This window comes from Triturus cristatus, chromosome 3_2 (assembly GCF_964204655.1).
Source record: "Triturus cristatus chromosome 3_2, aTriCri1.1, whole genome shotgun sequence".
Taxonomy (NCBI): Eukaryota; Metazoa; Chordata; class Amphibia; order Caudata; family Salamandridae; genus Triturus; species Triturus cristatus.
In genome coordinates this window covers 196,556,643-196,579,416 of record NC_140584.1, presented here as the reverse complement: position 1 = coordinate 196,579,416, position 22,774 = coordinate 196,556,643, and the positions used below count along the sequence as shown (strand labels likewise).

Here is a 22,774-nt window from a genome sequence, read left to right as displayed (position 1 = left end):
TGGAGAAGAAGTATAAGCCGCCAGTAGGAGCTCCAGCGTGCCTCACTGGTCAGTCAAAACCAGATTCGGTAATCACACAAGCAGCGCAACGTCGGGCTAGAAACCCTGTATCTACAATCACTGCACCACCTGATCGTGATGGACGTCGCTTGGATGCCATAGGGCGAAAATTTTCATTGATGGCTTCCACCACTGTAAGAGCGGCCAATGCCTTAGCCATTTTAGGTCGTTACGACTGGCAACTATGGGCGGATATGTCGGCTTTAGTTGAAATGCTACCTGAGGCATCTAAGACTGAAGCTGTGAAGCTACTTCAAGAGGGAGAGAGAACATCTGAAGAAATAATTGACTGTGCAGTTGACATCGCTTGTACAGGTTTCCGTCAACTCGCTGGAGCAGCGGTATTGCGCAGGCAAGGTTGGTTGCGCTCGACATCTTTTCGCCAGGAGGTGCAGGCGAAAATATTGGATATGGCATACGACGGAGAATCTTTATTCGGAGATCATGTGGATGAAGCTCTCCAATCGATCAAAAAAGATACAGAAACTGCTCGCTCTCTAGGTACGCTGCAATTTAGGAAACAGCCCTTTCGGGGTGCAAGCGGACGCGGCACCTCCTCTAATTTTCGGAGAGGAAGCAATCAATATCGACCATACAACCAGGGTTCCAATCGTTATACCTACAATCAACAGCAATTCTCTCTGCAGCAGTCTTCCAAGACTTTCAGAGGGAAATCCCCGTCCAGAGGTTCCACTCCTAAAAGACAATGACTTACATCAGTCCCAGAAAATTGGAGGTCGAATCTCACTGTGCTGTTCTCAATGGTCCTCCATAACAAAGGACCGTTGGGTTCTGGACATTGTAGAAAAAGGTCACACCTTAGAGTTTATCGAATTTCCCCCACCCACGCCACCTACCGGACCACCGCCGGCTCATATCAAAGAACTTTTTCATCAAGTTCAACTTTTAATACGCAAAGGAGCCATAGAGGTAGTACCAAGATCTCAAAGAGGGAGAGGATTTTATTCCCGATTCTTCCTTATCACCAAGAAGAACGGGGAATGGAGGCCAATACTAGATTTAAGGGCTCTCAACAAATATTTAAAGAAACAATCCTTTTGTATGTTAACGCTTGTAGAGATCTTGCGATTACTCTCAAAGGGAGATTTCATGGCAACAATCAACCTCCAAGACGCATATTTTCATATCCCCATACTACATCGACATCGGAAATTTCTACGCTTTCGAGTCGGTCAAAAGGATTTCCAGTGCAAGGTCTTACCTTTCGGTCTACGATCAACCCCTCGAGTGTTTACGAAAGTGCTCGCTCCTGTGGTAGCTTTCTTACGTCTCCAGGGTGTTCAAATCTTCCCATACCTGGACGACTGTCTCCTAAAATTGCAATCGGAAACTCAACTTCTACGGGACACACGTCTTTGTCAGGAGGTGTTTTGCTCCTTAGGACTATCCATAAATTCCATAAAGTCCCAACTACTCCCATCTCATCGCAAAGAATTTCTAGGAGCAACATTGGATACAGTGTCAACAAAGGCGTTTCTCTCCAAGACCGTCTACAAAGGATTCTTCGATTGGTGTCCCTTATACGATCAAAAAGGTCCGTTTCTGTAAGACTATTAAAGTCATTTATAGGGATGGCGTCATCGTGTATTGCTTTGATCCCTCATTGCAGATTAAAGACACGCCCCATCCAAGAAGAACTAGACATCCAATGGCGTCAAGTTACTGGCTCGTTCAACGACGTTGTAAACGTCACAGACCGTATGAATTCGGCACTCAAATGGTGGACACAGCCATCAAATCTAACAAAAGGAATTTCATTTCTGTCGGTAGTACCAGACATGACAATAACAACAGACGCCTCTCTAGAAGGATGGGGTGCTCATCTGGAGGATTTGTCAATAAAGGGGAAGTGGACGATATGTCAAAAAACCTGGCACATCAACAGGTTGGAGCTCTTGGCTATATTTCTAGCTCTCAAGTCGTTTCTTCCTTTAATCCAAGGAGAAACAGTCCTAATACAGACGGACAATACAACCTGCATGCACTACATAAACAAGCAGGGCGGAACAAAATCTCCGAAACTGTCTCGACTAGCTCAGTCGATCTGGGACTGGTCTCTCGACCATCGCATCACGATTGCAGCAGTTCATCTACCGGGGGTATCCAATATTCTGGCGGATTCCCTGAGCAGATCCTCCGCATCGACCCACGAATGGGAGCTACATCAACCAACTCTAGAGATGATATTTCGACGATGGCGTCGTCCACAGCTGGATCTCTTTGCCACACCAGAGAACCGGAAATGCCGAGATTATGCAAGCTGGCATCCATCAAGGGTCACGGGGCAATGCCCTTTTGATGAACTGGTACAATCTGTTTGCCTACGCTTTTCCCCCAATCCCTCTCGTACCTCGTGTCCTGTGGAAGATGCGGAGGCAGCCCTGCCATCTACTTCTTATAGCCCCACGATGGCCTCGACAGGCATGGTTCTCGGAATTACTCCTACTTTCCCAATGCGAACCCATCCTTCTACATCCTCGTGCAGATCTACTTACAATCAGCAAGGGGCAAGTTTGTCATCCGAATCCCTCATCACTGAGCTTATCAGCTTGGAACCTGAGCACTGTGAATTTGCCCATCTAGATATTCCACAGGACTGTAGAGACATCTTGGCTCAGGCGAGGGCTCCTTCTACGGTGAAAACGTACAAATTAAAGTGGAGGAGGTTCTGCCATTGGTGTGCATCTACTGGGGTTCATCCAATTCACTCTACACCAGAACAACTGCTACCGTTCTTCTTACAATTGGCTAAATCCGGACTTTCTCTTGCAACCTTGAGAGTTTTTCTGGCGGCAATTTCTCGTTTCCGTCAGGATGGTTCAACTTCCCTTTGCTCTTCGAGGATAATGCATCAATTCTTCAAAGGGTTGTTTCGTAAATTCCCACCTGTTAGACGCCCTCCTCCATTGTGGCACCTTAACATCGTGTTGGCACAATTAATGAGACCACCGTTCGAACCAATACACAAGGTCGATTTGAAGTATCTGACATGGAAGGTGGCTCTTCTTCTAGCACTAACGTCTTCACGTCGCGTCAGTGACATTCACGCTTTTACAATAAATCCTCCTTTCCTACAGTTCAAACCAGATTCTGTAGTACTGCGCACTAATCCAACATTCTTGCCTAAAGTGCCTTCAGACTTCCATATTAACGAACCAGTGATCTTAAAGACTTTCTTTGTTAAACCTCAAATTTCTGCGGAGCAACAATTACATTCCCTGGATGTGAAACGATGTTTAAAGTTCTACATCAGCAGAACAGCTTCCTTTCGAAGATCGGATCAGCTCTTCATAGCTTATGGGCGTTTTCACAAGGGACGTCCAGTTACAAAACCAACAATTGCACGTTGGGTGTCAGCAGCCATCGTCTTCTGCCATCAAAAGGTGAACAAGCCTTTGCAGTCACCAGTGAGGGCTCACTCCACTAGAGCAATGTCATCCTCAACCGCCTTATTTGCTGGAGTGCCTTTACATCAAATCTGCAGAGCAGCTACATGGTCGAGCAGACATACTTTTACAAGACACTACTGTTTGGCGGCTTTAAACGAAGAGGATGCTGCAGTTGGGCAGGCAGTGCTTCGCAATCTTTTTAAATAAGGTGAGCCTCTTCCTTCCCTCCTCCATATTGTTTCCATTTGCCGTTGAATAGTGGCTCATTTGCACTAGATATTGAATGATATCATATATATAAGGATGTTGATTGTCATTACGATTTCAGTTTAATATGATTATGGAAACAATGCTAATTGTTACTGCTATCTATTCTATATTCAAGCATGTGAATCTATGAAAGACACCCCAATACTGGAGAAGAACAATTGTTACTTACCTGTAAACAGGTGGTTCTCCAGTATTGGTGTCTTTCATAGATTCACATGCGACCCTCCCTCCTCCCTTCAGAGGCTCTCTTCTCCTCATAAACTCTAAAGTCACTCTGGTGCTACGAAAATCTGAGGTGAGGAGCTCTGAGGAGAAGGTTCTAGAGAGGAGCTGGCGCCTGATTGGCCGTAGTTTGGACCAACATAATGACAGAGATAGACCGCGAATGTCTTTTTTCTCTCTCCATGTATCTCTATGGAGATTTCATATAGGGACATTCTTGATGCTTATCACCTATTTATATCTCTGTTTTATATGATTACTTATATATTATGACTGTATATATTGCTATATTATTTACCGTGGGACTCCCACTCCGACGACGGGGAATATTCAAGCATGTGAATCTATGAAAGACACCAAAAACTGGAGAACCACCTGTTTACAGGTAAGTAACAATTGTTCTTCTACGCTGTGTTCGGTCTATGGTTCAGTATTTGACGATCCTGCCCTTTTTAATTGGCTAAATACGGAAGTAGCTGGGTGGCCACTACCTTTAATCATCTGTGGAGATTTCAATATAAATATGAGCACTAATAATATCAACCTAGGGTCTGGTTTATTTCAGGGTCGTAAACCTAAAGTCATTAAGTCCTTGGTTAATTTATTCATACCACACAGACTCATTGATGTCTGGGCCACGCAAGAACCCGAAGATTTAGGATATACCCTTTTTTCTGCCCCACACCAGTCACACGTTAGGGTAGACAATTTGTTTTGTGTCTCGGGGGCGATCGACAAACTGTCGGATTTTCACATTTCCACGTGTAATGTCTGATCACAATCCGCTAGTCCTTGAAATTTCATTTCAACCCTCAAAGCCTGTGGCACCACGTTGGACCTTTGATAGAGCACTCCTTTACGATGAGTAATATATTGCACATATGAGGATATGGATTCCCAGATTCATAGCTGAGAATAGGGATAGTACACCGGTGGAGGTGGTACGGGACGCTGTGAAAGCTGGGATAAGAGGGGTCAAGGTATGGCTGGAGGTCCCAGAAGAAGGGGAAACAGCACATGCAGGAACTCTATAGAAAGTTGGTTGAAGCAGAAACACAATTAGTAGAAGTTATAATGAGTGGGGGGGACGTGGGGCGGGCACAAATACAAGTGGCATTAGCAAAGTCTACAATTTTAGACGTTTCGGCGAGCAAAGCGGCAGGGAAATATGCCGCCTGGTGATCCAAAATGTATGAATGCAGTGGGAGAGTGGGATACTTGCTTGCATTGCACACTAGACAACGGGTGACACAGGGGGCAATACTTGAAATTGAAGATCCCTAGGATGGGCTAGTTTCCGAGCCTTCAGATATGTGGGCTGCCTTTCAGTGATTCTATCAACAGCTGTATACTGAAGAAACTAGTGGTAGTGAAAAGGAAATTCATGATTATATAGCAGGGCTTCCAGGGGAAAAGGCGCTGGAGGCAACCATTACGGCAAAGGAAATTGGTGGCACTATTAGGACCCTGGTAAATGGGAAGGCGGTAGGTACAGATTCCATCCCGGGGGAATTCTATAAAAAATTGTCTCCCTGCCTACTGGAATTAATAAAGTGTAGAAAAAAAAAATTTTAGGGGTTCACTGATGCACCAGTCCTTTAAACCAACAAGGAAGTGATTGGCACAGAAGCTGGAATATCAAAATAACAAGTTTATTAACCTCACATGAGGGAGACTGCGTCAATACGGTACCCTCAGGCCACTGTATGAGGCAGTCCAAGGAGTACAAAAATCATGGGTCTTTTATACTGCGATAGTTGCAGTGTAAGCATGGAGGTTCACAAAGAGGCAGTACAAGTGTACACACAAATAACCATTTACATATAAGGGTACATGAGAATCGCTTAGTCAACAGAGTGGGAGGAATTACAATATTGCTGACATTAGTTAAAATAGCCTGACAGTTACTCTAAGAGCAGGTGCATTCTGGCAGCTACAGGCCTTTCTGAGCATGTGCAGTGCTCTGGCTCAATGCTGAAGGAGTTAACTGTAACAGATGACTGACTTAAGCAGAATACAAGGGCAGGCAATAGTGAAGAGGGAGAAAGCACATGGCGAGCAAATGGCTAACTAAAATGGCTGCCAAAAGCAAAATGGCTTCAGCTCATGCTAACAGCCATTTCAGCTAGTTTCCACAGGAGGACATGTTTTTTAGAGGCCCAATCTGGTCAGGGGGCACCGATTCATGGGGATCGGCTAATCGGTTAAGGAGTTGGGGTCCTATCAGCCTATCACGTTAATTAATAGTGATGCTAAGTTATATTCTATGATTTTGGTGAACCGGCTTGCGGTCGTGATCAAGAAATTGGTCTCACCAATTCAACATGGGGTTGTCCCCGGCTGGAGCACTATCGATCATGTTCAACGGGTGATTGCTCTATTTGATGCTGCAGGGATCACCGGAGACCCTATAGGGCTAATCCTACTATATGCGGAGAAAACCTTTGATAGGTTCTCCTGGCCTGTCTTGTGAGCAACGCTAGAGAGTAGAGGGATAGGCGAAGGCTTTATCAAGGCCATCGCAATAATGTATAGCAACCCAGTGGCCAGAGTAGCAATAATGGGGGAAATGTCAGGCCCAGTTTTAATTAGTAGGGGGACTCGTCAGGGCTCTCCATGCTCCCCCTTATTATTTGCCTTGTATATTGACCCATTAGTTAGGAAGATTATAGGCAATAATCAGATTTTAGCAATACATAGTAATGAGGGGAGCACTAAGATCCTGGTGTATGCTAACGATCTAGCAATTGTGACTCCTAACCCACTGGGCGCACTAGAAGAAAACGAAAAAGAAATTGAAATTTTCGGACACATATCAGGCTATCGATTTAATTCCAACAAAACCCTAGGTGTGGTAGTAAGGGACTCCAGTTAAACGACCCACGGGTCGTACAGAAGGCAACATACCTCGGGGTCGAAATAATGACAGACGTGTCAAAAATTGGAGAAACTAATCTGGGCCCTTTACTCCCGAAATTTAAAACAGATTGTAATCGATTAGATAATCTTAAACTCACGTTGGTGGTGAGGTGCAATGTTATTATGATGCTGTTTTTGTTGAAAATTTTATACCTCTTTAGGGCAAATCCAAATAGCTCTTGGTTTAAGTCTATGAATCCGATGTTCTCTAAATTCCGACGTTCTCTAAAGGGCTAACTGTCGCCCTCGGAGAGCGTTGACATTTTTAACGCTGCCTAGAGATAGAGGTGGATGGGCGGTACCTAATCTCCAGTTATATCACTGGGCTTCAATATTATATAAAATGGGTATTTTACTTAAGGGTGAAATAGACCAGCTACAGATGGTTGCCCCATCTCAATTTACAGATTGCTATTAGGGAAAAAGGTAAGTGGCTGTCTCCTGCGGCATACGGATTTTAACTACTATAAAAGGGTAGAATTTAAGACATTGACTTGTGCGTTTAAAGTCTGGACCTCAGTCCGGAAAAGGCTTGGTCTGGGGCTTATTAATGCCTATACCCCAATGTATAGCAATGAGTCACTCCCTAGTATCTTTACTGACGGACATATGAAAAACTGGTACAACAAAGGTGTCAGGATGATTAGTATTCTTATGGATGAGACACGGGTGATTGCTTTTGATAGGATTAAGGAGACATTTGGGGTTGAGAACAGACAGTTTAAATATCTCCAGATAAGAGATTTTCTAGCAAGAAAGACTGGGGGCAGCAGCTGATTTGATAGGGTGATGCTGGTCGAGACATTACTCAACTACCCTCGGAGGGATTTATGAAAAAAAATGGAATGAGACGATGCCAGATGACTTATGTAAACATTGTGACCGTAGGCAGGAACGATTACAGATGGGAGTGGGCAAAGTGGAAGATTCATTATATTTGGCCCGAACTTCATTTATCGTAGCTAATCTCCAGCTGCAATGTTTTAAAACATGGTTTAATCATTATATAACCCCGGAGAGGATTACAAAATGGGGAGGAGTTGTGGGCTCTGCATTCCCATGGTGTGGCTGTCCAGCTGCAGATATTGTACATATGTTTGCTTCCTGCCCCGATCTGGATACATTAAAAGAGATGTTGGTACTATTCTGGAATTTCATTTGGGTCAGAAAGTAAATTTGTCATCACTGCTGATTGTACTTGGAGTGAGCAACTCTCTGCTCCCGGGGCGGGTTCAGGCCTTTCTATTCATTGCAATGAAAGTATTCAGACTGTCTAGCCACCCACTAGCTTGATACAGCTCCACCAACAGGTCAACAGTGGCTCGGTATATTCTTGGCAGTATACAGGTTAGAGACTGCAGTATATGCTAGAAAGGGGCGCAGGGCAAGAAAAAAGGGGTTGAAAATCTGGGCTCCTCTGAGAAGATGGTCGAAAGATAGCAAAGATGGGGGCAATAAGTGACAAGTAAAGTAATAAATTAAGCAGCTTCTGAAAATCTTTTGCGATATTAGAAGAAGTTGAAAAAGCACTCTATCTCGAGCACTTGGAGGTATTACCATTATGTGTCTCTTTGTTCACAAATATCAGGGCCTGTATCCTATATGACTCTTCACTGATGATATAATTGCTTGCATTGAATTTGTTTGTCTTTGATCTTATAGACATTGTCCCTGATTTTTTTAAAGTGAACCGGACCAGCAGGGGGGAGGGGGGGGGGGGGAGGGTCGACAAGGGGTGGGAGGGGGGTTAATTCTTCGGGCGATGGCATTATCCATTCATATATCTTTATGTATTATATTTGGTTGAAAACACAATAAAGATTATTTTTTGTAAAAGATCTAGTGCAGTGGATTCATAATGACCTAATGGACCATGTATGTGGTCTTCTAGAGGGCTATTTGAGTGATGGATACTTCTGGTGTAGAAATCGGACATAATTGCCGTTAGCATAAGCTGAAGCCATCTTGGTTTTGGCATCCATTTTGTTAGCCATGTGATTCTCCTGTCTTCACTGTTGCTTGCCTTTCTATTCTGCGAGTCATCAACTGTAGTTAACTCCTTCAGTACTGAGCCAGAGCAATGTTTGAGCTCAGAAAGACCTGTAGTTGCTAGAATATACCTGTTTGAGAATCTAACTGTCCACCATGTTTTACTGATGTAAGCAGTTCTGTCTCCCCTCCCACTTTGCTGACTAAGTGATATCTATCTGCCCATGTTAGTCGATAGCTAATCCTGTGTATGCTTGTACCTTCTATTTGAGTTTACATGCTTACTTCGCAACAAACTCACTATAAAAGGCCCATGGTTTCTGTATTCCATGTACAGCCTCCTACAGCGCCTGAGGGTGTTGTATTGATGTAGTCCCACTCATGAGTGATTAATAAACGTATTTGATATTCCAGCTTCCGTGCCAATCTCTATTTTGTTGGTCTAAGGACCCATGGACAGATAAGGGTGAGCCCCTGCACCAGTGGGCCCCTAAAAAGGCTCATTTCCACACTGGCAGTATGGGGAGCAGATTTGGACAAGATGAGTGTGGGTGGCCGTTTGTCAGAAGGCAAGTGACACCTCATCATTCACTAATTCAATTGCAGGTAAAACCAGCATTGGCATAGCCAATAGGTCTCGCCTTTGGGACTTTAAGTGTTTAGCTAGAGTTATCGTCTTTGCCAATGTTTTTAAGCTATGTTGTAGAGAATTGTGGCTGCTGTGCAGCATGTTGAAAAGCTATAAAAAAAAGTATCATTAGCATTTTTGTTACTTTATGTATACCCAAGAAGACATTATGTACCACTGAACAACCCTATTAAAAAACAATTAACATAAAACATGTCTTCTATTATTTTTGACTTTGTAATGCTGGCAACCTCTTCCTGCCTGTTCTAATGCTTGTTCTAGGAAGGTATGATATAGAAGACCGGCACAGTGAGGGAGAGACAGTGGGGACCGGGAATGGCAGTTTTGCGCAAGACCAAAGCAAATAAGAGAGACAGATGACATTAAGCCATTTAGAAAAGTAAAACGGGCAACAAAGGTGGAGGGTGCACGTGGAGGGAGTCACTACCTAAATATACAGAAAGGGGTGACCTGAAGAAAGATGCACAGGCAGATAGGCAGGCAGGGAGGGAGTCATGCATACAGCGAATGAGAGAAAGCCTGGCAGGCAGGGGAGGGAAGGACAGACAGAGGTAGGCCACAACAGTTCCAGAAAGAGCAGGGTCAGATTATAGGAGAGGACTGAGGGACGCCCTCAAGCGGGTCTGGGGTGGGGGTCAGATTAAGTGAGGGAGTGCATTTCATTGCCACAGCATTGCAGCATGTCTGAGCCCTCGGAGCGGCGCAGACTGCTACGAGATAAAGCGTTTACACTTGTATAGCGCTAAGAGGTGCTTTCAAAAGGCACCCGGCACTAACCAGCACGGTAATAACTGAGCAGCGGTAACCTAGTTACCCAGTAAGGGGGAAGGGTGCTGGTATGCCAAACCAAACAGAAGTGGACAGCTGCCACATTTATGCAAGGACGGGGTGGGGAAAATAATGAGGTCAGCATTGCAGCATGTCTGAGCATCATAAGGTTATACTTTATAGAGCCATATGCTAGGGCGCTGCTGTTGCTGCTCCTGCACCTGCACCTCATGAGCATCTCTCAGTAGAGCATCATAAGGTTATACTCTATAGAGCCATAAGCTAGGGCGCTGCTGCTCCTGCACACCCAAATCCACTTTAAGAGCATCACTCTGCACAGCATGAAGGAGTTATTATGCTGCCCTAATCCATGGACGAGGATGCCGCTATCCTATTTGTCACCCGAGACGTGTAGTTAATGCATGGCCGGCACTCACACAACAGTTAAACAATACAGGTCTCTTTACAACATGACAGAGCCAGGTTTCACAGGCCGGTAGACAACGGGCTGCTGTCGTGTGTCACTAGAGATTGTGATGAACGAGTTCGAGGCACTTCAAGGGGCTAAACACGAGACATGCCTCGGCTGAATCAAACCGGCTTACAAAGGGTGGGGGTGCTCTGCTGCCTCCTGTGAAGCGTTAAAGGCATGCACGACAGAAGCCATGGAGTACGGCAGAACAAGCGACTACCTCGGGTGTGTACCGAGAGGCGCCGCAGTCCTGTGTGGCATCACTTTTATTACAAACTGTCAGCCCGGGACAGATTGGAACAGTCCATTAGTTAAATAAACCGGCTGTCCTCGCCTCCATTCACAGGGCTGTCGTACTAGACCCCATTCCCCAAAGAGACCTTTGCACGGAGCTGGGCTCTCAGTAAGGCTTCTATGTGCTACGGATATTTCTGCCCCAGATAGTAGAAGGAGCACCAAGGGTGAGGTACAAAGGGCTGATCTGTGCAGACTGTTCCCAGAAGAAACGGATATTGGCTTCAGAGAGGCCCCTTCTCGTCAGCACCCCAGGCGCACCCCATCTTTGCTCTATAAGGTGTTTAGAAAAGCCAAGAGTGAAGAGGCGCACAACACCCGGTGTCTGCACTCAGAGACTGAACCCAGGAGATGCAGCGCCCCCGAGATGAAACTCTCAGCACCCCGCCCAGCCCAGCCCCCCCAGCAGCTGTGGAATTCACTTTTGCTGCTATTCTTTCAACAAAGCGGCTCTATGTTTTACTCTGGCCCCCTCTGGCGGTGACACCGGCGGCAGCTGTTGAAATAGCTAGAATGTAGCACCGAGGCTGGTTTTCTACCCATCCAGGTTCCCCGTCTGTCTGTGCCTCCGCTACCGAGATTACCCCGATTCTTCTGGAATGCAATGTAATGCAGCTTCAGATTTCGGGGGGTGCAGAGAGTTCGTGAAGTGCGTTTCACAACCAACCAGCATCACGGATTATTCATTCCCTCTCAACACATCCAGAACCAGGCAGCTCCCTCAGAGCGGCGCGGACTGCTGCTAAAACAAGTACAAGGAATGCGCGTGAGAGAGAGGGGGAGCAGAAGGTGAGCCCGGCAGTGGTGCGTGCGCGTGTGTGCAGTCTGTTCATTTTCAAGCACTGCACGCGTGCTTGTGGCGCGCCCCTGCCTGCTCCCGAAAGGTGGATGCCGCCACAAGCACGTGTCTGCTTGAAAATGAGCAGAGCAACGGCTAAAGGCCCTCCTATGCAGCCCATGCGCGCTGTGTTGGCGATACCTAAAAAGACAGTCTTTTACAGCTTTTCCTTCCAGATTGCAGCGTTGACTGATTCAGGGGTTAATGAACGTTACCACTAACGTGCACTGGGGAGCAATTGTGGGATTGCTGACTCCTTGAAGTTGGGTAGAGAAGCAGTGATGCTGTAATATTAGGCAATGTTAAGGGAATCCTACATTCGTGGTACTCATTGAACAGTATTAAGAGGTACAGAGGCAGATGCACCCAGCTGGCTCTAGACCTCTTCAGACAATTGAAGCTTTTATGTGGATGTTCTAAAAGATTTCACAGTGTGGATTCACATAGTTGGATCTCCTTACAACTCACTCCAATAGGAAGTGTCTGATGGTTTGTTTGTGGAAGTTTTTTTGAAAGTTTCCCTGAACCCCAGAATATAAAAACTGGTGGTTGCCAGGCAGAAGAGAACAAGACACCTGTGGAATGGCATGTGGTTGCTTTCTGTATATGTTGTGATCAGAGACAAGTTATTGCTCTTGGAACTTAATTGTTTAGAATTTGCAGAAGAGAGGCTGCATATTTTTATCATGGGAGGGTTATAAGACAGCATTCGCTCTATTTTTGAAGAAACCCAATAAGGCTTCTCTATTTGAGCTTCGAATGATGTCTCCGTTTGTTTTGTTTTTTAAAATATCTTTTTATTTCAACAGAGCAGAAATGACAACTTGACTCTTGTGCACATACAGTCCTAGAGTAAACATCCTTACAGCACAGTACAGGGTATGGCTCAGCCCCTTTCAAAACCCTACAGCAATCAAACCTCTCCTTGTTGCAGAATACCATCCAACTCCGTCTGAATCCTGGAAAATAAATTCTCTCCCACCGATGAAGTACATGGATTGCCCCTGTAATCATTCCATTTGGACCAAATTTTACCCCATTTTTTCGGGCATCCTCTCTTGACATAAATTGCTTTTTCCGCCACCATACACCAATCCATGTCTTTTTTCCAATGCCAGAGGCTGGGAAGCACGGCTACTCCCGAGTGTCGTGCTATGTTGCGTTTTGCCACCATTAAACCGAACGTAACCCATGTTTGCTCTGCTCTCCCTAGGTTGGAGCCCTTCCACACATTTAGGATGATGTCTGTTTTTTATGGTTTTGATTAATCGGTTCCCTCCTGGACCTTGTAAGAGAGCTCAGCGGGATATCTGCTTAATGTTTGATCATTTGATGGTTCCCCCTTTTGAGTGTTTGCACAATTGCAGTTTGTACTGTGACACCATTTAGTGAAAATTGCTTTACCTAAGAAGGAATGTGAATTACTGGTAAGCAGATTTACAAGACAGCCTGCTCCCAAATGCACTGTGCTACTTTATAACATGGTTACAAAACCTTGATAAATCCATTACCTCTTGTAGGAGACCTATTGGCTTTGCAAGTTTTCATTCTCAAAGTTGTTCCATCTTTGAGCTCTGCAGTGAATACATAGCTTAGTTCAAAGCTTGTTGGTAGTGTGATACTACCATATGGCAGATCTTGAGTTCAATTGACCCGGTGCTATGATAAAAGGGATCAACCGGAATTGGCCAAGCCAGTAGGTCTCGCCTTTGGGACCTATTGTCTTTGCCAGTCGTTTTAGCCATGATGCACAGCATCCCTGGTGCCGTGCACATGGCTTTATAGAAACCTATGACGTGTCCGGATGTGTCATTTTGTAGGCATGACACACCAAGCATGCAGGCACCTACAAAATGGTGCAAGCTTTTTTCCCCCGATCTGAGTTGGTTCAATAAATAAAAAGAAAAAAAGGAGTGCAAGTGGGGGTTGGAATCACGGAGGGAAGGGAGGCAGCAGGAGGGGAAGCAACACGAGCAACACAAACTCTGAGTCAAACTGGAATCGGCGCTGCCTGACTTTAAAATGGCACCTGCGGAGGACATAATGCCTCGTGATAAATCCGTGCCATCTCAACAACCAGTCCTTCTACATTAGCGGTGGGAGGCGTACCCTATTCCCCGGTGGGCGCTCCATCCGAGCTTTCGGCAGTCTATAGCCCTGCTGCATTACAGATAAACTGGGGCATAAAGTCTCACAGTTTCACACATCGGCAACTACTCATCGTTTGTGAATAATGCTGTTGCCCCTGATCCCATCCCTCATCACCCCCACCTCTTCCCTCCCTCACTCTCTTCCTATCTCCCCTAGTCCTTTCCTCTCTCCCCTGAATTTCTCTCGCCTTGCCTGCTTTTTCCCTATGCCTGTGACTCATAAATATATATATATGTAAATATGTAATATATAATTGTCCAAGCCTAATCGCTGTTAAAATGTAATCCTGAGTGATTTTACTATTTGTATATTTAGAACTCTAATCACTAGTGTATGTAGTAGACCTTTGTACTTACTACCATTCCTATGTGAGTTTAGTTTATCCGTTTGTATCTCTTCCTTGTGTGACTTTACAACTTGTACATTTGCAAAAAAATTAATTCTCTTCTGTTTGTATCTCTTCCTTGAGTGACATTACAACTTGTACATTTGCATTTTTTTTCTTTTTTTCCCCCTCTTTGTATCTCTTTCCTGAGTGACTTTATAACTTGTACATTGGCAATTTTTTCTGTTTGTATCTCTTATGAAACTCCTGTAATCCAAAGTCCTTATGTAACGCAACTGGTTCTTTTGTAAAGCGCTCTGACACCTTCGGGTAATGTTCGCGCTATATAAAATCACATTAAATTAATAAATAAATAAATAAACAAGCTACGGGTCTAAAACATACAGAGGGTGCGGGTGGGGGGGAAGTCAACTCAGAAAGCCGATTGTGGAGCAGAGGATGAAGAGGAACGTGTGAGAACAACGTGAAGCTAGGTGGGAGAAGCACAAGGTCAAAAAGGAAACCCTGGGAGAGAGGCATACAAGGGTGGGCTCATCATAGAAGTGGGCTTGGAGAAGCACACAAGCAGAGAGAGAGCAATACGAATGTGGTTGAGTGGAGAAGTACATGAGGGATACATCTGGAAAACACATGGACCTTCGCGTCTGACAAGTGAGCAGTGAAAGGACAGAAGTAGTACATCCGTGCTCCAGGGGTGGGACAAACCCACGAAGAAGTAAAGCCCACACAAGCCAACACATTAGGAGCAATGAGAGTGCCAATGAATCCAACCAATGGTAAGCAATGGACAGGCTTAAGCGCACTGTCAGCTCACAGTATCTGTTGCAACAGGCAGCACATGCTCATTCTAGTAAGTGAGACCTAAAAATGGCTAAAGAAAAGCCTCATGCTACCAGAAATGTGTCTAGGTGTCAGTAATGCTTTAGAAAAAGTGTATTTGTGACTGATCGAGTTGCTGTTTATTTATACCTCGAGGAAGCTTTTTAAAAAAAAATCTGTTTTCGTAGAAATGTGCACATGCCATTCACAAAGGCATATATCAATATTTTCTCAGTTATTCAGCAAATAAAGTAAATACGGCTCCATTATTAACTTTTAAATAGCACTTTCTGGCATTGTATGTTCCCAGAATTGTGAGGAATAACAAGTTGGCAGTTCACAGATCCATCTTAACAACAACAAATAAAATAATATACCACTATGTGCCTCTGCGTTCATAGACATGCGTTCATGGACATGTGTTGTAATGTCCAGCGGGAACTTCATCGATTTGTAAGTGTTGGGGAGGGACACCGAGCTCACCATTTGGGGTTGCTTTAGTTATTATCTTTTTAGTATGTTGATTGAGGTTCCTCCAAGACTGAGAGTATTTCATCCCACTAATGAGCGATTGGCTTCCTGCGTGTTTCCCTCTTCTCTCTCCCTTGCAATGCAAAGCACTAGAGAAAACGTAACATATAAGATGTGTTGGAGGTGCAGATTAAAGTGGTTTCTGATATAAAAAATTGAAAATTAGCATAATAAGATTAGGACATACGAAGATCCAAATATGATTAACATTTTTGATGAGTCCCTGGCCTGAGACGAGAGAAGCTAGGTAGCAAAGAAAATGCAGGTAAATACCTGAAGGTGAGTACATAAAACCGGGCCAAGATATTTGAGAGGATGCAGATCATAATTGCTGGCTAACTGGTGATTCTGGTATGTATGTTCTATTTTGTGAGTTCAATGAAATAACGTTTTAGTATTTTATTTTATTGTACGATTTTATAATTGTCTTTTTGTACTTTTATGGATTCTCAACGATCCGAATAAAGTTTCATTGAATTGAATTGAAATAACGTTTTAAAAAGTAGGGGAAGAAATAAGACATTTTAATTAAGCCCAGCATGGGAAAAGTGTGTAACTACTATTATTATTAAAATTGAAAGTACTTTTTCTAAATCAGTTTTCAAATGCTGTGAAAAATAATTTAAACTCTCCCACACCTCTTTTTGCTTTAGGGCAGTGAAAGGACTTCTCCACAAGCTTTGCAATCATTTGTATTGCATTTCCAAAAATTATTTGATGTGACTTCACCGAATGGAATCTTTCCTCGTATGAATGACATTTACATGAAACTAGGAGAAATGAACAATGCAATGAGGAACTTGCGCAACCTTTTGGGAATTGGTAAGTCCTAATGAGGCACACACTGTTCCCAACAAACTATTGAATGTAATTAAAAGTAGTCCTTAATACTCAGATGACCAAGATGTAGGGGGGCCACAGGATGGGGCATGCATCTACTCAGTTCACGTTACTGGATCTTATCTTTTGACTGAGAAAGATATGAACAATGGGGCCCCAGACATTACATGGTTGTTACATGGGGTGCTGGTGCAAGCATTAAAGCTCAACCATGTCACTGGAGAACACCACACCCCAGAGCCATTCCCAAGGCAATGCCAGATAGATCAATAAAGGCAGCTCTGGGGTTGGGACAACTGGGGCAGATTGGATCATGAACATTATCAGACCTATGTATTTGAACAAGTGCGCAGTATGCCAGAGTAAACATTTTTAGATAGATCTATTTGTGCCTGTGGCTTAGGAATATCAATTTAGATGCTGAAAAGAATGCTGCTCTGAAACTATTTCTAATCTCAATCCCCAGGTGTTTTTCTCTTACCTAATAAGTCTTTCACTGAATATATTCGACAAAGCAAGAAAAAAGTAGGTCTTATGTTAATACAGCTGATAGATGTTTGTACTTGCTGATACTGTAACACCCAGGTGGACCTAATCATACCTTATGCACTTCACTTCATAGTTTAGACTTCCTGGATTAACTTCATAAAGGCATCAGCCAGGATTTTGTTGCAGCTCTCAAAAAGGAAGTAACATAATATCTAATCTGCTTCACACCACACACCACACACTTGGCCATGTTAGACAATATAGAATATACACTGCTAAACTAAAAATTGTAGATGAAGACCAAACATGATTCTTCACAGATGCCAAAGAGGTATGGAACTGAACAAAATGTCAAGTTGTGTCAGTAGGAATAATCACCTATCAGGGCTCAGAAAAACAACACAGAAAAAGGAGAGATAGATGTAGACATAGGTGGAAGTTGAAATGATGAATTGAAAAGGAAAAAGTGGGGGGAGGAGCCTAGCGCGCAACCAAGATGGCCGCGTAGGTGCGAGGCTCCCGAGGACCTCCGCGACCTCCTGAATTAATCCTGGCGATATCCTGTCCTTGTTGAGGGGACTGTGTCGGTGAACCCGAGCTGAGGCGCCACCCGTTTTTTGGGCTCGAATCGGACCCCGAACACCGGTGGGGGCATCGATTGAAGGTTGCGGCCTTCTCCTCGCCGGCCCCCCGGATTGGAGTAGTGGGGCGATCCGGGGACGAAGTGAATAACAGCGGCGAGCGGGGCTGGGCGACTCGCGTACCCCGCACTTTCACTTTCGCTTTTGCACCCTCCTTGCCTCAGGCGGGGTCGGGCTGCGGAGCGGGGTGCGGTGGTGTTGCCTTGTCCAGGTGCCCGGCTGACCCGCGGGCGGTGGGTTGACCCGCGGCCCGGTGGTCGCCCCCGCCCCCCCCCCTGACACCCGTGATTTGGTGTGGCGGCCCGTTTGGAGATCTTGGCACGACGGTGGAAGGGCCAGCATGTCCACCAAACAAGATGGCGACCGGACGAAGATGAAGACAACCCGCCGTGGCACGGCGCACCAGGCCAATAGTATGGATCGCTATACGCTCCAGAAGGGTTCTCCGGAGACATCGCGGTCATCCCTGGTGGGCCCGACGGAGGCGCCTGCCCAACCGGTGGATCTGACCCTCCGGGACGTCATGGGCGCCATCGCAGAGATGAAGGCCTCAGTGGACCAGCGTTTCGATACCCTGGCGCAAAAAATTGACTCGGTCCTGGTGGATGTGGGCCTTGTGAGGGCAGACTTGTCAAAAACGAACGACCGAGTTGACTCCCTGGCCCACACCACAACGAGCCTCACGACGGACGTGGTGGCCCTCCAGAAGGAGGTGCGCCGGCTTGGCCAGGCGAGCGCCCTGATGGACCGGCGACTGGAGGATTCCGAGGGTCGGGCCCGGAGGAACAATGTTCGCATTATTGGTGTGCCGGAGGGCCGAGAGGCGGAGGCGGCAGATCTCTTCGTGGAAGAATTGATCCTGACCCATCTCCAGCCCCGAGGGCTGAGTAAGCTTTTTGCGGTGGAGCGTGCCCACCGGGTCCCTGGGGGCCGCCCTAAGACCGGTGCCCCGCCGCGGCCTATTATTGCCCGGATTTTTAATTTCCGGGACAGAGACGCCATCCTCCAGACCTCCAGGCAACAGGGACCGGTCAGGCTGGACAACATGGATGTACACTTCTACCCAGACTTTACTCCGGCGGTCCAGAAGCAGCGACAGAGCTTTCTTGGTATTAAACGTCGCCTAAGGGACCTAAACCTCAAGTACTCAATGCTCTTTCCGGCTAAGCTGAGGGTGGAGGTGGATGGCCGTACGCACTTCTTCGACCGGCCCGAGGCGGCTGGGGACTGGTTAGATACTTTGCCTGGAGATCGGGGTGGGGGGGGCGCGGCTGGCGGGGAGGGCCCGCCGGATCAGAATTGAGGGGTGACTGTATAGGCCTTGCTCTGGATATTGTTCCTTTACCATATATTGCTTTCGTATGTTCCCCTCCCATGGAGGTCGGGTGGGGTCTGCTGGGGGCTTCCCTCCTCCTCTGGGGGACTAGTTAGTACTTAGCTATGGGGCGACAGGCACACTGCACTTTGGGGGGGCTGTCTGGGCTCATGCAGGGGTGCAGGGAGGGGGGAGTTCTGTTGGGACCGGGGGGTGGGGGGGGTGTGTTGTTTGTTAACACCGCAAGGCAAACCCGCAACTGTTTTGTTGTTTTTAAGATGCTCGGTGGGGGGCGACCGATTGTTTTGACGTATGATGGGGGGTAGGGATTTGATTGTGTTGTCATGGAATGTTAACGGCCTGGGGGATAGGATTAAGCGTGGTGTGGTCCTGCAGTATTTAAAACGTATTTCACCAGATGTTGTCTTCCTGCAGGAGACACACCTTATGGGTAACACCTTTCATGCAATGAATCGGCGGGGATATCGTTTGGCGGCCCACTCCGGCTTCACTTCGGGCTCGCGGGGGGTGGGTATTATGGTCAAGAACTCGCTCCCGTTGGAGATTGACGAGGTGCGCCATGATGAGAGGGGACGTTACACTGTTCTGGTGGGACGAATGGAGGGTAGAGTGTTTATCTTTATATCAGTGTACGTCCCGCCTGGGTTACAAGCCACTACATTTGCGGACCTGGGGCGCCTCCTTCTGGACCTTCCGGGTGGCCTGTTGGTGGTTGGAGGGGACTTTAACGCGGTTGCCTCTGGGTCTATGGATCGCCATCCCCCTAGGGACCTCCCCCGGGCACAGGCGTGGCTGCCCGGCCTTTTAGACACGCTGGGCCTGGTGGATTGCTGGCGCTTAAAGCATCCCGTATTGCAACAGTACACCTTCCACTCGGGGGCCCATGGTAGCCTCTCGCGGCTTGATTACATCCTTGTCCCGGCGGCCCATGCAGGGAGGGTGGGGGAGGTGCGCCATTTGGCACGGGGTATCTCAGACCACTCCCCATTGTTGTTGCATTTCGATGTCTTCCCGAGGGGGGATGGCAGGGTGGCCCCGATCAATGCATGGTATTTGCGCGACCCCACCATTCGTGCCGACTTGATCAAATCCTTACAGCGCTATTTCGATGAGAATGTGGGGTCGGTCCCGTCTGCCATCTCCCTGTGGGAGGCTTTCAAGGTGGTTCTTAGAGGGGAGGCCCTCTCCTTTATTTCCAATGCCCGGCGGCGCGAGCGGGAGGAGGTGACCCGGGTTGAGGCCGAGATTGCAGAACTGGAGGGTGACCTGGGGAGCGGGGTAACAGACGCTAAGTTGCATGTTTTGCACTTAAAGCAGGCGGCCTATCGGGCCCTCGTCACGGAGGCGGCCAGGGGCCTCAGTAGAGAGCAGCAGGGGCGATTGTATGATGTGGGTGACAAGGCTGGCAAATTGATTGCGTGGTTGGACAAGAGGGAAAGAGCGAGCCGCGTGGTGCCTTTGATTGAGAGCGTGGATGGTGTGTGCGTCACTGAGCCGGAAGCCATTGTCTCCTGCTTCGCGGATTATTTCCGCGAAGTCTACTCCCCGGTTTCTCCCTGCTCGGAGGAAGATTCCCATGCCTTGCTTCGGGACATCGCACTGCCCTCCCTTACGGTGGAGGACAGGGATTCGCTGGATGCCCCGCCCACCTCGGACGAAATTGCCTCGGCTATTCGCTCGGTTGCATCCGGCAAGGCCATGGGCCCCAATGGCATTCCCATTGAGCTATACAAGCTACGCCCGGATGTGTTGGCGCCCCACCTGCGCGCGATGTTCCTTGCGGCCCACTCGCAGGGCTCCCTCCCGCCGGACCAGCGTCTGGCTACAATTGTGGTGATCCATAAGGAGGGGAAGCCCCGTGAGCGGGTCACATCCTATAGGCCGATTTCGCTTCTGAACGCGGAGCCCAAAATCCTCGCCAAGGTGTTGGCCAACCGGTTGGTTGGCGTGGTGGGCGATTTGGTCCACCAAGACCAATCGGGCTTTATACCACATCGCAACACGGCGCTTAATCTGCGGCGCTTACACGGGGTGCTCGCACGTGTCCCGTTTGTGCGGGAGCCGGCCATCTTGGCGTCCTCGGACGCCACCATGGCGTTTGATACGCTCGAATGGCCATATATTTGGGCGATGCTGGCGAGGTTTGGGTTCGGCCCGGGTTTCGTCAGCTGGGTCAAATTGCTATATTCGGGCCCGTTGGCGCAGGTGGTGGTGAATGGGCGAGTATCTGCCCCATTTGCGCTGGGGCGGGGCACGCGACAGGGTTGTCCCCTGTCGCCTCTCCTGTTCGCCCTGGCCATGGAGCCCCTGGCGGAGTGGCTGCGGTGGCACCCTTCTATCCGTGGTCTCCGCTGGACCCCCGAGCATGAGGACCGCGTGTCCCTCTATGCTGACGATATCCTTTTGTACCTCGCCTCCCCGCGCAAGTCACTGATCGTCCTGGTTGATGTTTTGCGCTCCTTCGGTCGCAACTCAGGCCTGGTCATCAACTGGGCGAAATCCTGTGTCTATGTGCTCTCCGGGGAGGCCCCGGTCCTGCCACGGGACTGTCCGATCCAGATTGCCTCCCAGGGTTTCCGGTACCTGGGTATATATATCACTCTTGACCCGGAGGCCCGCTATGAGCGGAACTTGCTGCCCCCCCTCCAGCGTCTGAGGGAGGACGTGGTGCGCTGGCGGCGTCTGCCGCTCTCGCCGCTCGGCCGAGCGGCCTTATTTAAAATGATGTCCCTGCCGCGCTTCCTCTACGCCCTCCAGAATACCATGGACTTGGTCCCGGCACGCTACTTTCGCGAGGTGGAGGGCCTCCAGCGGCGCCTGTTCTGGGACGGGAGGCCGCGTATTGCTCTGGCTAAATTGACGCTCCCGTGGTACGATGGAGGGGTCGCCCTCCCGGACATCAAACGGTATTACTGGGCCTCCCAACTAGCTGCAATTAACCATGGCCTTTACGGGCCCGCCTTGAACCCGGCATTTGAGATGGACAGGACGCTTCTGCCCGGTGGCGATTATAATCGAGCGCTCTACTCTGGCGCGCCCGACTCCCGTTTGACGGGACCGACGCGTGTCATGGTGCGTGTCTGGCACGCGGCTAATGCAGCTATGGGGTGGAAGGACCGTTTGACCCGAGCGTCTCCGCTGTATGCATCTGAGAGGTTGGGCTCCCTGTGGACGTCGAAGGGCTTCGAGAAGTGGGACACGATCGGAATCAGCACGGTGGGAGATCTCTGGACGAGGGGGGGATTCAAAACTTTTGAGACGCTGCAGGCGGAGTTTCAGCTGCAGGGCAGTGAGTACTTTCGGTACCTACAGGTCCGCCATGCGCTGGGCTCCGTCTTCCCGGATGTTGCATCCATTCCGGAGTCTTCCCCCCTGGAGGACAGAGTGCTAGATGGCCATGTCCCGGACAGCACGATCTCCCTCATATACAAAAAATTGATTAACGATAGATCGTGTCTGCTGACTAGTCTCCGCGAGGCTTGGGTTGCCGACGGGCTGGAGCTGGACGACGAGGATTGGATTTCCGCGGTGGCCTCTCCGAAAGAGGTGGCCATCCCGGCTCGCCTTCGTTTCGTCCAGCTCAAGATCCTTCACCGGGTCTATGTGACGGGGCCAAGGCTTTTACGTATGGGTTTTGCCGGTGATGGAATGTGTAAGCGTGGCTGTGGTGCGTTGGCGACTTTCATGCATATACTGTGGGAGTGCCCGAAGGTGGAGCGATTCTGGCGTG

General features: G+C 47.8%; 1 protein-coding gene across 4 annotated transcripts in view; it reads left to right on the top strand.

Annotated features, from left to right (window-relative positions):
* Positions 1–22,774, top strand: part of CEP70 (centrosomal protein 70) — a 450,608-nt gene that overhangs the window by 279,824 nt on the left and 148,010 nt on the right. For all 4 annotated transcript variants that reach the window (XM_085647489.1, XM_085647491.1, XM_085647488.1 and 1 more), the window contains one exon: positions 16,392–16,560. In XM_085647489.1, the coding sequence (XP_085503615.1) occupies positions 16,392–16,560 (169 nt within the window). The remainder of the gene's footprint in view (positions 1–16,391; positions 16,561–22,774) is intronic.